General features: G+C 38.4%; 1 protein-coding gene across 2 annotated transcripts in view; it reads left to right on the forward strand.

The window, feature by feature from the left end:
* Positions 1-15113, forward strand: part of PTH2R (parathyroid hormone 2 receptor) — an 86604-nt gene that overhangs the window by 20467 nt on the left and 51024 nt on the right. Inside the window, exons 2-4 of one of the 2 annotated variants that reach the window (XM_040476056.1) lie at positions 5141-5249; positions 14754-14864; positions 14973-15094. In XM_040476056.1, the coding sequence (XP_040331990.1) occupies positions 5141-5249; positions 14754-14864; positions 14973-15094 (342 nt within the window). The remainder of the gene's footprint in view (positions 1-5140; positions 5250-14753; positions 14865-14972; positions 15095-15113) is intronic. The other variant, XM_040476057.1, reaches the window with a different exon arrangement.

The raw sequence follows: 15113 nt of genomic DNA on the forward strand, positions 1-15113 counted from the left end.
AAGATGGGGCTCCTTGTTACTGATGGGTGGGGATGGGAGTTGTAGGCCCCATGTGGTCTCCACTGACACCACAATGGGGTGGCCTCGTTGCAGGCTGACTTACTTGCTACTCGCTACTCAGTCTTTTCTGACAGCACCCCAGAGGGCGGATGGAGGGATACCTTGTTACTGCCAGCAGGGGGTGGAAGTCCAGGCTCCCCAGTAACACTGGAAAGGCGAAGGCACTTGTCCCAGAGCAGTGTGGGTGAATGTCCTGGCTCTCTACTTTGCTCTGAAACTATCTCTGGAGAGAGTGTAGGGTCACTTCCTTACAGCCCGCCAAGGGTAGAAGACTAGGCGCTCCACTTGGCCTTTGAGGTGTCAGGATAAAACTGCAGCTTTTCTCCTGTGGTGTTTGGCTTAGATTGGGCTATTATTGTGTGAGAGTTTTCTGTCTCGTCAGGCTCCTCCTTTCCTTCTTGGCTATAGAGAGCAAGGTTTTCTGGAGGCCTTTTTTTTTTTTTTTTTTTTCTTGGTCAGTGTCTCTTGGTGTTTCTGAGTTACCAGCTTCTCACCTCCAAGTCCCAAATACACGAGGCAAAAAGAAAACCCAGAGAAGTCACCACTGTGTTGTTCTTTGGGATCTGAGGTCCCTAGCTGGTCTGCCTTCTGCTCTTCACATTTCAGAATTTTATCTTATGTTCATTTTATGGATAATGTCTAGGGTTTTTAGTTGTACTTACTGAAAGAAATAGAGAAAAGTATATCTACCCCATCATGCCAGAAGTAGAAGTTCCAGAATGCTTCTTTTCAAAAACATCTAATTTATGGGTGCATGTTTACCTAAAAATGGAATAAATGTGAATATTGAAATTATGAAGATTTGCATATTCTGCCTTTAACCAGTCAGTATCTGTAACAAGAATGTTAAGTACTTTCAGTAAAATACATCGTTTTATTTCACATTGTAAATGATCACTTGCCCAGGAAAAATTACTAACATCTTGTTTTTACTAAATGTGCCATTTTGTTTTGGATGCAATCGTTGCTTTTGGAGTAATAGGCATTGAACATCAAAACTCCTCTTCTGTTTTAAGCACACTATGATTTTACTGTCTCTCTATGGTGAAGAACACTTGTAACTGTAACTAAGGAGGGAGAGAAAGTCACATAAAAGATGTTAAACATTTCCTTATCCTCAGTTGGAATGACTAAAGAGCAATTTAAAAGTTCATGAATTAGCACATTCTACTCAAACTTGCTCCTGGTTAAATTGGCCACATGTGTAGAGTAAAATATCTGTAGAAGCTAAAGTTTATATGATGCTTATGTTCCTGAAAAGATGATCCCAATAAAAAGGCTAAGTCTGCACAAAAGAAAACAAAAGCCGTATTTGTTCAAATAAAAATTTACAAGGGGTGATTTGCAATGTTCATGTTTGATAACTGAAGTCAAATTTCTCTGAATCAAATTTTTAGTTTTGAATGTTGGGCACAGCTTACCCAGTGTTTTCTAGGATTGAGGTACAAGAAAATAACTATTGAATTGGAAAAAAAAAACAAACAACCCAGCCAAAAAGTAAAGCAAAACAAAATGTGAATGGTGCCTGGCTGTTTCTGGGGAATGAATGGGAAGAAGTTAATTTTCCTACCATGCTCACTTAGATGACTCATTGGCTTCCATTTCATTCTCCCTTTTGGTACGTGAAATTTTTATGGCTCACTTTTAGTGTAGCTACTTTTAACTGAGAATCTGTATTGTGTTTGCTTGATAACTAAATTATGGTATGTATTCCAATCCAAAAAAAAAATCAGTTTTTGTTTGTTCTCTCATTTCATAAGTATTATTAAAATAAATGTGAGAATTTGAACTATGAATATTATCCAGAAATCTCTAAAACTATATTCCAGACTATTCACTGAGCAACTCTGTATTGTAAATATGTTAGGAAATAATAAACTCATAGTTTTCAGAAATAAGACTTATTTTTGATGCTGATATGAGTTCTTATGATAGATATTTTCTGTCTTTCCCATTTCAAGTTAACCTGCCAGTGTATCATTTTATATGTTATTTAAAATCATAATTATTAGTAATCTCTAGGTGTTTTTATGCCTAATACAAACATCCATTTCTAATGTTCAGTCCCTAATGTCTTATTGCAAAACATAAAAAGGTTTGTTTTCCTTATTTCCTTAAAGGAATGATTCTAGAGAGTAAGTATTTACAACCAAAAATTAAAGATTCGAGGTTTACAAAGGATTGTGTTATTGGGAGTTTGTCATCTAGGTAAATTGATAGGTTTTTCATCTCATTTGATTTAAGATGAATGGATAAAGGAAATGTGGTGTATATATATATATATATATACACACACACACATACACACACACACACACACACACACACACACACACACACACACACAATGGAGTACTACTTGGAGATCCAAAAGAATGAAATCTTGCCATTGGCAACAATGTGAATGGAACTAGACTGTATTATGCTAAGCGAAGTAAGTCGGTCAGACAAAGACAAATAGCATATGATTTCACTCATATGTGGAATTTAAGAAATAAAACAGATGAACACAGGGGAAGAGAAGGAAAAATAAGGTAAAAACAGAGAGGGAGGCAAACCATAACAGACTCTTTTTTTTTTTTTCAACGTTTACTTATTTTTTTTGGGACAGAGAGAGACAGAGCATGAACGGGGGAGGGGCAGAGAGAGAGGGAGACACAGGATCGGAAACAGGCTCCAGGCTCTGAGCCATCAGCCCAGAGCCCGACGCGGGGCTCGAACTCACGGACCACGAGATCGTGACCTGGCTGAAGTCGGACGCTTAACCAACTGCGCCACCCAGGCGCCCCAATAACAGACTCTTAAAGACAGAGAACAATCTGAGGGTTGCTTGAGGCAGAAGGTTGGGGCGGGGGAGATGGGCTAAATAGGTGATGGGCATTAAGGAGGACACTTGTTGGGATGAGCCCTGGGTGTCATATGTAAATGAAGAATCACTTCTGGGTTCTACTCTGGAAGCCAATACTACACTGCATGTTAATTAACTTGAAATAAATAAATAAATAAATAAATAAATAAATAAATAAATAAAATCTCTAAGCCCCTAGGAGAAAACAGAAATGCAAAGTTCTGGACCCTACTATTGTTAATAAATCTACAAAAACCACAATACTCAGTATTCTCATTCTGGAAAATAGATGAGCCCCTGCAGAAAATTGCAGTTGACTACAGATACATTTATAAATTTTTTGACACCTCCCTTTAAAAGGTACAGATTAATTCCTCTCCCCCTGAGTGAGACTTGGTGGCTTGCTTTTTAGCTAATGGAATATGATGGGAATGACCATGAGTGACATCTGAGAGTAGATCATAAAAGGCATGGTGGCTTTCTCCTTGCTTTCTCTCTGGACTCACTCATCTGGTGGGAGCCAATTGTCATGTTGTAAAGACACTTAAGCACCCATAGAGAACCATAGGGTGAGGAACTAATGTTTCCTCTCAGCCGTTGAGAAACTTAAGCCCTCGGCCAATACCTGTGTGAGTGGACCACCTTGGCAGTGGATCCTCTAGTCCCAATCAAGTCTAGGTAACCACATCTGTGGCTGAAGTCTTGGCTGAAACCTCATAAGAGACTGAGTCCAAAACCACCTAGCTAAGCTTATCCCAAGCTGTGAGATAATTAATGCTTGTTGGAAGTCACAGAGTTTTGGGTCAATTTGTTATACAGCTAGAGATGACAAATACAGATTTTTTTGCTCCTTAAATTCTGTTCTTTTGGAATCACTCTCAGTACCAAACGAATTGTATCATGTTAGATGGAGCGTGACTTTGTATTGAGTTTTCTGGAAATTAATTGTGGTTTAAAGAGATATGTGTGGGTGCCAAGTTGACAGAGGTAGATTTTGGTGGCTTTGTAATGTGTCAGCTTAGCTGTTTAAACTGCATTTCCCAGAATCCCCATTCCCTTTATGTTTCTGGTTAGGGTGACACACAAGACATGCTTTCATGAGTGTTGGAAGGCAGAAATGAGGCAGCAGCCATTTTGTTTTTTACACTCAGATGGTCAAGGCAGGTGCTTTTGTATCTCACACGCATTGTTGGCTGTCTATTGGCTCATCTCATTGTGGGGGATAGCAGCCAGGCCTGCAGCAGATTCATATTTTCCTGGCTTCTTCTTTAACTTCTCTGATTCCTGGGCTAAGTGTGTTTAGGTCCATGATAAAGAATGCCAGTTTCTGTGGGACACCTACAACATGAAGGCTGGAGGCCCCGAGAACTCACGTGCATTCTACTGTGTCCTCATGGTTCCAAGTTCTTCCTACTCTCTCCCTCTCTTTATATTCATCTCTTTTTAACTGCCTGACCTGCAGATTTCTAGCTCCAACATCAGACCAAAAAAAAAAAAAAAAAAAAGGCCTTCTAGAAACTATTTAGTCACCTCCCACAACTGTTTAGTCAAATCCTTGTAACAAGTACTTACTTATTCTATTCTATCTTTACTTCTATTTCTCTATAAATCCTAATCTCTTATAGTTCTGCTTCTCTGATTGAAACTTGACTAATAGAATGATCTTCACCATTATCTTGTACCTTCAAGTATGTTGGTTGTCAAACCCATTAAAGTTAGTGCAAGAACCACAAAGTGTCCCTGGGAAACACAAGGATTACCAGTCCACCACCTCCAGAAATAAATTCTGACTCACTGAGTCTGATGTGCAGCATAAAGATCTACATTTTATATATGCATCAGATTCAGGTTGTCCAAGCAATAGAATCTGAACAAACAATTAAGAATATTTGGTCATATTTAAAATATATTTCATTGAAATAAGGTTTTCCAATAGTAGAATTTCCTCTCCATTACTGGTGGTGCTAAAGCCAAATCTAGATGAACTCATCCAAGAAGAATTTCTTATTCACTTGCTGTAGGTTAGAAGCATGTTTCAGGGTGGGAATCGGTATCAATGTATCTGATGAAAGATATCTTATAGAAAGTTTGACTCAGATAAAAGACTATTTCAGATAGCTGGCTATCAAAACTTTAATTTTCAACCGTATCAGTATATAATGAAAGGTTATATCATGGCTTAAAAAATGTGATGGAAATATTGTTCTGTTTGTATTTTGTTCATTTCTACAGCTGGATTCTGGTGGCACCATTACCATGGAGGAGCAGATTGTCCTTGTCCTGAAAGCTAAAGTCCAATGTGAGCTCAACATCACAGCTCAGCCCCAGGGAGGAGGTAAAGGTGCTGAAAACATCGTGTCTCCTTGTGTCCCTACCTCAGTCCTCCCAAAGACTTCAAATTCCCCTTTGGAGTTGGTAGTAGGGAGTTCCTCATCACTCATTGCATGTTTCTATGTGGAAGGGCGTGGTAGCAGAATCGTGTTCTTCTCATCTCCTTCACTCCAAGCTCTTCCCTTCCAATGGACGGAGTGACTTGCCTGGTTTCTGAATTTCAGAATAGCCTCTGAGCATGTGCACATCGGTTTCTTTCTCAGGCTTCTCTTTGGGATCTGTTTGCCTGCAGAGAGTGTGCTCGCTGGTCTGCCCTTAACGTAAGCTTGGAGGGGCAGGCTCTGTTCTGGTGGGTATTGCTTGCAGTTTTAGGTAGTATGTATAAAGATCAGAAGAACAAACAAGCAGGCCCTTTTATATGTACCTAGGCCCTGTTCTCACAAAAAACATTTTCTCCTTAATAAGGTGATTATTTAATTTCCATCTGCCTGACTCTTTATGCAATTTCTCAATTAATTCCAAGTTCAAGTGGGAAACTGAAAAAACAGAACTACAACACTATAGGTGAGCTTGCGGTGGCTTTGATGCTCTTGGATTGCTCTACTGTTGGAGCTGTACAGGAACTATGGCTCGTGGTGGTCCTCACAGCGTGGTGGTCACTCATAGTTTACACTGGGGCCATTGAGAAAAGATGTTTATTGGAATATTTGGAGGAGTGGGAAAACGATAATGTTTTATATGGGAAAATGCCTTGCCTTAATAGTTGAATATATTTAAAGAGTCTTTTTTTTTTTTTTTTAATAAAGGGAGCTGCAGTTTACTGAGCTTCCCTAAATTCCCAACATTCTGAATGCAGCAGGTAATATCTTTAAAGCTATGCCCTATAGTGAAATATCTGGTTTGATCTACTTCATTCTAGTCTCCAAATATTTAAGAAAGTTTAAAGTTTATCAATAACTTCTCCTGCTTGAATAATATAAGCAATTTGAAATACTTTAATTGCTTCCAAATTGTATGCTATTGTCATATAATTTTTAAAACTTTTTTTTATGTTTTTATTTTATTTTTGAGAGAGAGACAGAGTGTGAATGGGGGAGGGGCAGAGAAAGAGGGAGACACAGAATCTGAAGCAGGCTCCAGGCTCTGAGCTGTCGGCACAAATCCTGATGCGGGACTCAGACTCACAGACTGTGAGATCATGACCTGAGCTGAAGTCGGCTGCTTAACTGACTGAGCCACCCAGGCGCCCCGTATTGTCATATTATCTTATGTTAATAAAGTCATATGATTTTATATTAATTGTATATTATAATTTTTGTTCAAGCTGAAATATGTCTTGCAAAATTTCTTTCTGTTAGAACTTACTTGCAGCAAATGCTCTCAGTTTTTGTTTGGCTGAAAAGGTGTTTATTTCAGTCTCAATCTTCAAAGATACACTTTTTCTGGACATGTGACCCTTGGTTGGGAATTATTTACTTTTAGCACCTGAATACTATTTCATTTTCCCCCTAGCTTCCACTGTTATTGGTGACAAATCAGTTTTTGGTCTTTGATGATGGTTAGTTTTTCCTCTCCGACTCCTTTTAAGAGCTTCTATTTGACTTTGATGTTCTACACTTTTATTCTGTATCTACCTGTGGATTAATTTGATTTCTAGCGTCTGAGGGTCTGTGTCTTTATTCAGTGGTGGGAATATTTTGCTATTTTTGTCTTTGAAACTTTGTTTTCCCCCGTTCTCCTATTGTGTCCATCTGGAACTTTATTTAGACAAATGTAGGACCTTCTTATGCTACTCTTTGTGTCTTCATGTCTTATGTATTTACCTTTTCTTTGTTTCTCTACTGCTATTTTGGGAATTTCTTCAGATATGTTTTCCAGTGTGCTGACTCTTTGTTCAACTTTGTCTAATGGCTGTTTAATCCATCTACTAAGTTAATTTTGATTATCCATTTTTCACATTCTAGAATCTTCATATTTAATTTTGATAGTCTTTTTATCTTCAATATCTTTTCAACTTATTCTTTTTTTCTTAAACATATTTTATATTCTGCATTTGATAATTCTAATATCCATAGACTTTGCTTGTCAATGCGTATTATCATACATGGTGGCTTTATTTCCTGTGTGTCCAATGATTTATGATAAAGAACTCATGAGGTCCTCATTTAAAGCACATTTTTCCAGAGACAATTTCTGTCTGCTTCTGTGAGGTGCCTATTGACCTACCTATGTCTATTTTAAAATATATTTAGGCTACACATGAGTGTGAGCTTGTGGTTAGAAATTTTCAAAGATTTTTTTCTATAGTTTTCTATTCATTTTTTTAAATTATTATAATAGTTTTCTATTCGAATTCTAAATGGAGCCAGGAGTGAAACAAGCCAATCTCTTTCTGAAGGAAAGCTTTGTTTCTTGTTCCTTCACTAAAGGGGTCATTTTTTTGGGGGGGGATCCTGTTATACAGGGGTTTTCTGTTCAATTTTTTGACTACATCAGGCTTCAGGCTCATCTTTTGTTACCTGAACACAATCATAATCCAAGCTGTAAGCCAGCAAATCAGTAGAGGCCTCCAGGGTAAAGCCCCAAATGCAATGCCTGCTGAGCCTATGGAATAATTTCTAGCCTCAGTGTTATTCCATTCATTTATAAATTTTTTTGACATTTATTTATTTTTGAGAGACAGAGAGAGGCAGACTGCAAGTGGGGGAGGGGCAGAGAGAGAGGGAGACACAGAATCCAAAGCAGGCTCTGAGCTGACAGCACAGACCCGGACGCAGGGCTTGAACCCACAAACCGTGAGATCATGACCTGAGCTGAAATTGGATGCTTAACCAACTGAGCCACCTAGGTGCCCCTTATTCCATTCATTTATAGCTAGCAAAACTGTGTTTTAAGAAAGCAAGTTTTTGTATTAATCCAGTCTTTGTAGTTGCCTTATACTAGAAAGGAGCTCTCTGACACTAAAAGTGTCAGAAAAGAGATTTATTCATGCCACCTGTGAAGAACACTGATTCTGATATCTCAAACATGCGGGGCTACTAACAAGAAGTGACATCACCATAAAGGGATTTATAAAGATTATTATCTATCAAGGCTAAATGAGCTATTTTCTATGGAGTCTCATGAAATTTGTAGCTGGAAGATGGAGACTAGCTAGTCCAACATTGTTATCTTCAGTGTCCCTTTAAGAGTTCAAGAAATATATTATGTGCTTACCGTGTATTGCTTCTGTAGTAAGCACTGGAAACAATGAATTGTTTCTGTCCTTCCCCATGATGATGTCCTTGCCCCATGAGATGATGACCTAGGAAGGGAGGTAGACATCTTTCAGTATAGTGTGTGAGTTTAACAACAGAAGCATCCTAACTACAGAACCAGTGAAAAAGTATCTTAATTGATTGGGGATGAATGGAGGAGGCTTCCTGGAGGAATAATCATCTCATTTTAAGAGTAAAGGAGCAGGAATTAGATGTGTAGAGGAGAGTAAAAGGACATTCCTGGCAGAGGGAATAGGATGGGCAAAGGCAAGCAAGTATGAATTGGTGACATATCACATGAGTGACACATAAAAAGAATAAATGATCTGGATATAAACTTATGTAACATCTAAAATTTCTGAAGGTGTGAATCATGTGAAACATGTAGATGAATAAATATCAGAAGAGAAAAGATCCTTTCTTTGAGACCTTTTCCCATACAAATAGGATAGAATTAAATCTGGTCAAACTTTGATTTACTTTTCAGTGAAAAATTATGTGTAATTATATGTAAATTGACTCAAAATTTCTTCAATTTGTGTGTAAAAAACTAGAATGACATTTTGAATTCACTGGCTAATTTAAGAAATTTCCATTTTTAAATTCTCTTAAAGTTGAGAGATGCATATCAAAATATTTAGGAGTGAGGTGTTATGCTGTCTGCAATTCACTTTAAAAAGCCCACAGCTGGCACAAAAACAGACACATAGACCAATGGAATAGAATAGAAACCCCAGAACTAGACCCACAAACGTATGGCCAACTCATCTTTGACAAAGCAGGAAAGAACATCCAATGGAAAAAAGACAGTCTCTTTAACAAATGGTGCTGGGAGAACTGGACAGCAACATGCAGAAGGTTGAAACTAGACCACTTCCTCACACCATTCACAAAAATAAACTCAAAATGGATCAAGGACCTGAATGTGAGACAGGAATCCATCAAAACCTTAGAGGAGAAAGCAGGGAAAGACCTCTCTGACCTCAGCCGTAGCAATCTCTTACTCGACACATCCCCAAAGGCAAGGGAATTAAAAGCAAAAGTGAATTACTGGGACCTTATGAAGATAAAAAGCTTCTGCACAGCAAAGGAAACAACCAACAAAACTAAAAGGCAACCAACGGAATGGGAAAAGATATTTGCAAATGACATATCGGACAAAGGGCTAGTCTCCAAAATCTATAAAGAGCTCACCAAACTCCACACCCGAAAAGCAAATAACCCAGTGAAGAAATGGGCAGAAAACATGAATAGACACTTCTCTAAAGAAGACATCCGGATGGCCAACAGGCACATGAAAAGATGTTCAACGTCGCTCCTTATCAGGGAAATACAAATCAAAACCACACTCAGATATCACCTCCCGCCAGTCAGAGTGGCCAAAATGAACAAATCAGGAGACTATAGATGCTGGCGAGGATGTGGAGAAACGGGAACCCTCTTGCACTGTTGGTGGGAATGCAAATTGGTGCAGCCGCTCTGGAAAGCAGTGTGGAGGTTCCTCAGAAAATTAAAAATAGACCTACCCTATGACCCAGCAATAGCACTGCTAGGAATTTATCCAAGGGACACAGGAGTACTGATGCATAGGGGCACTTGTACCCCAATGTTCATAGCAGCACTCTCAACAATAGCCAAATGATGGAAAGAGCCTAAATGTCCATCAACTGATGAATAAAGAAGTTGTGGTTTATATACACTATGGCATACTACGTGGCAATGAGAAAAAATGAAATATGGCCTTTTGTAGCAACGTGGATGGAACTGGAGAGTGTGATGCTAAGTGAAATAAGCCATACAGAGAAAGACAGATACCATATGGTTTCACTCTTATGTGGATCCTGAGAAACTTAACAGGAACCCATGGGGGAGGGGAAGGAAAAAAAAAAAAAAAGAGGTTAGAGTGGGAGAGAGCCAAAGCATAAGAGACTGTTGAGAACTGAGAGCAAACTGAGGGTTGATGGGGGGCGGGAGGGAGGAGAGGGTGGGTGATGGGTATTGAGGAGGGCACCTTTTGGGATGAGCACTGGGTGTTGTATGGAAACCAATTTGACAATAAATTTCATATATAAATAAAAAAAATAAAAAAATAAAAAGCCCACAGCAAAAAATAAATTCGATGAAATAAATATGGTAAAATATTAACAGGTCAGTTCTAGGTAATGTATATATATGCAATATTCCCTGTTTTATTTATGAAAAAAATTTTGTAATAAAAGGAAACATTTTCCCATGTCTATGGAAGAAAAGGAAAAGTAAATGCAAATACCTAGTTATAAAACGATTCAAGTAGTTAAAAACAAAACTCAAAATATTAATGGTCCTGGTTCGATTTCACAAATGTGGGGTTATATTGTGTTATGGGTAACTGTAGAACTGAAAAGAGACAAAGTTGGAGTCTCCAAATTTTAGATTGTTCTGTGTAAATATCACGGTTTGAGGAGCTTCACTAATAAGTAGTTTGTCCTGGCATACGGAAAAGATTACGAGGAATGTAATTAATGGTGTAATTTGTAAAGTGAGTCATCAGGCAATTAATTAGTTTCTTGCTAACTAATGAAAGTATTTACTCACATGAAATGTGAAATGATGATCAAAGAGGAGATGTTAATTAAGATCTCTCTGTATTATCTTTGTGAGGTCATGGCTTCCCCAATCCTTTCAACCTTTGTGAATATTTATTATTATCTTTGTCAAAGGGCCACCAGAGAGATGAACACAATCTACAGAAACATTATTTTTGGGGGATGTTGGTTTTCTGAATTTTGGGGGGTATGTGTGTATGTGTGTCAGGTAGTATCTTGCAGGGAACTAGAAAAGTGTCCCCTTTAGAGCATGAAGAAAATGTCAGCAGATTTGGCTCCATAGCAGTTTAAAAACTACATAATTATAGAATAAACTAGTCATTGGATTTTAAACTTATAGTAAGACCTTATTCCATCATGTGACTAACTCTTGTCAGAAAATATCAAATGACATTGCAGCATACATTTTATAGGGGCAACTTGTTACCAGAACACAGGAACGCACAAGAAATGTTTGTCCACGTCCAATTTATGTAGATTGCACAATAGATATCCAGTAAAGGATCGGACAGTCCAGATAAATAAGGATGCATGACTCGTTAAAGACAAAGTGAATGGATGGGAAGCCATGTGGAATGTTACCAAAATACAGAAGAGTGCTTAGGGTAAAGTTGATAAAACAGACTGATTCATTGCACTCTGCTTACACAAGAAAGGAAAACAAAATGCAGGTAATGGTAGAAAGAAGCCGGTGAAGCTGTGCACCAGAAGCAGGAGCCAGTGTGATGGGTTCCTGGGTTGCTTGTGACATGTAAAGGCCAGGCTTTTATTATGTGAACAAAGTGAGGCTGTTTCCAAGAAAACGTTCTCTTTTATAGGAACAGTGTGGGCGAGGGAAGACATTTTCTTTTTCTTCTTGCTTCAGCGGTCCCCAAAGCAAATCAAGTCATTTGTTTCCATGTGATATGGAGGACACTAAGAAGATAATTTCAGGTTTATGCTGGATTCTTTTCTGTACAGATCAGTGTTTGCATGACTATTCAAAACTGAACAAACAAGTTGACATCATGAACATTAGCTAGAACAAGATTCCTCAGCTACAGTTAGTGCAACTGGTAACTGAAAAATTGAGGGAGTTATAATGGATAGTACCTGTAGTAGCAGAATAAGGGTACCCAAAGATGTCCATACCCTAATATCTGGTGTTATGCCTGTGTGTGCTATGTTACATGGCACAGGGGCATTGCAGGTGGGATTATGGTGGGATTATGGCCTTAAAAATAGGGAGATTATCCTAGATTATCTGGGTGGGCTCAGTGTAATCTCATGGTTTCTTCAAAGTGGCAGGAGAAGGTGGGCAAATAAGTAAGGGAAAAGGAGAGTAGAGGAGACACTTGAAATGTGAGAAGAGTTTGACCTGCCTCCTGACTTTGAAGATGGAGGAAGGGGTCATGACCAAGGAATGCAAGTCGCTGCTAGAAGCTGATAGCCAGCAAGGAAAGGGGGAGCTCAGTCCTAGTTGAACTCACTGGGCTTCTGACTTCAAGAAATAGTGTGGAAGTTTCCACACAGGTAATGGAGAGGAGGCCTGAAGAACACAGTGTTGGCACTGACTGACTTTATCAAGTCCATGTCAAGTGCTGGGTGGCTAATGCGTGGAATAAAACAGAATCCCCCACCTTCAGGGTCCCTGTGGTTTCAGAAACCAATACTAAAATAACACTTCAGGGCGCCTGGGTGACGCAGTCGGTTAAGCGTCCGACTTCAGCCAGGTCAGGATCTCGCGGTCCGTGAGTTCGAGCCCCGCGTCGGGCTCTGGGCTGATGGCTCAGAGCCTGGAGCCTGTTTCCGATCCTGTGTCTCCCTCTCTCTCTGCCCCTCCCCCGTTCATGCTCTGTCTCTCTCTGTCCCAAAAATAAATAAATGTTGAAAAAAAAAATTAAAAAAAAATAAATAAAATAACACTTCATATTGGAAAGCAATGACAGCTCAGGCAAAAATATAGCAGGAAAGGGGATAAGGAGTGTTTTGAATGTAATTTTAAATGGGGAAAGTTTACTCAGAAGTAGCAATGTGAGTAAAAGTCTGTAGGATGGAGGGTGCTAAGTGTTGAGGCCATGGGGGAATTGAACTGAGAGGAGAGCAGGAGGACTTTAGCTAAGATAAATAGTGGGATCTTGAGGGGCTTTCAAACATTTATAATGTCTTTATAAGTCTTTAATGTCTTTGTAAGACTTGGCTTCTGCTGGGAGTGAGATGGGAAGCCTCTTGGAAGATTTTGGCCTGTTTTGTGAATAACTGAAAGGAGAGGAAGAACGAATCTGGAAGCCAGATTTATGTTTCAATGAAAAATTTCTTCAATTTATGTGTAAAAAACTAGAATGGCATTTTGAATTCACTAGCTAATGTAAGAAATTTAAATTTTTAAATTCTCTTAAAGTTTGAGATGCATATTAAAATATTTAGGAGTCAGCTGTTATGCTGTCTGCAATTTACATTAAAATACCATAGCAAAAAATAAATTAGATGAAATAAATACGGTAAACTATTAGCAAGTGTCAATTCTAGGTGATGTATATATGTATGTATGTATACACACACACACACACACACACTCACATATATACACTATTGTGTGCTTTACTTATGAAAAAAATTGTAATAGAAAGAGAACAAGCATTTTCCTCATGTGTATGAAAGAAAAGAAAATGGAAATGCAAAAACCTAGTTATAAAATGATTCAAATAGTTAAAAGCAAAACCCCAAATATTGATCCCAGTTTGACTTCACTAATGTGTGGTTATATTGTGTTGTGAGTAACTATAGAACTGAAAAGAGAAAGTTGGAGTCTCCAAATTTCATTTCATTTTTTTTAAGTTTATTTATTTATTTTGAGAGAGAGAGAAAGAGAGGCAGAGAAAGAGGGAGAGAGAGAATCCCAAGTAGGCTCCACACTGTTAGCACAAACTGACATAGGACTTGATCTCACCAACTGTAAGATCATGACGTGAACCAAAATCTAGAGTTGGACGCTTGACTGACTGAGTCATGCAGGTGCCCCAGGAGTTTCCAAGTTTTAGGTTGTTCTGTGTAAATATCATGGCTTGACAAGTTTAGACCATGGGTGTGACAGTGGAGATTGTGAGAAGTGATTGGGTTCTGGATGCATTTTGTCCATTCAGTCCCCTCCCTGCGCCCGCCCCCCCCCGCCACCCCACTCTGTATCTTTATACTTGATTCTTGAAGAAAGTAGATTTTGTGAGAATTTTGTTTAAGATGACTGTTAGACTTAAACAAATGTCTAGAATTATTGGTAAAAAAAAAAAAAAAGGATCACTGGTAAAAAGGCAAATCCAAATCTTGGAGCTTATCTGTGAAGCTCAATCTGTTTCATATATCATATTTTTTAACATCAATTTTTTAAAATCTAGGGTAAAAAAATGTAGCTACAACTGTAGAAGCTGTTCACAATGAATTCCAATGTTTCTTATATATAGTAATTGCTATAACTCATATATACTGGAATCACTAAAATATTTTTAATTTATGCAAACCAAATGTTCTTATTAGTGGACCTTTAAGGAGGCTGTGTGGATGAATCTTAGGACATTTGCACCTAGTTTCACAACTACTAATTTGTTTTACATTTTGCTGCAGGTATTTTGAGTGCATTTAGTGTCTGGTTCCAATTGCATTTTTGTTTATTTGCTTTTTAATTTTTTCCTTTATTAGAGGGAAATTGTTTCCCAGAATGGGATGGACTCATTTGTTGGCCCAGAGGAACAGTGGGGAAAATATTGGCTGTCCCATGCCCTCCTTATATTTATGACTTCAATCATAAAGGTATTGAATTTTTCCGCAATGATTAATTTGGAATAGAAATGTACTTTTCCCCCTAATGGATGCCAAGGGAACTGAGCAATCTCAATGTTTTTCTTCGTGTCTTTACAGGAGTTGCTTTCCGACACTGTAACCCCAATGGGACGTGGGATTTTATGTACAGTTTAAATAAAACATGGGCTAATTATTCAGAGTGCCTTCGCTTTCTGCAGCCAGATATCAGCATAGGAAAGGTAATGATATTGGGGTGTC

This window comes from Herpailurus yagouaroundi, unplaced genomic scaffold, assembly GCF_014898765.1.
Source record: "Herpailurus yagouaroundi ecotype Mexico unplaced genomic scaffold, PumYag 140, whole genome shotgun sequence".
In the NCBI taxonomy this organism is placed as follows: Eukaryota; Metazoa; Chordata; class Mammalia; order Carnivora; family Felidae; genus Herpailurus; species Herpailurus yagouaroundi.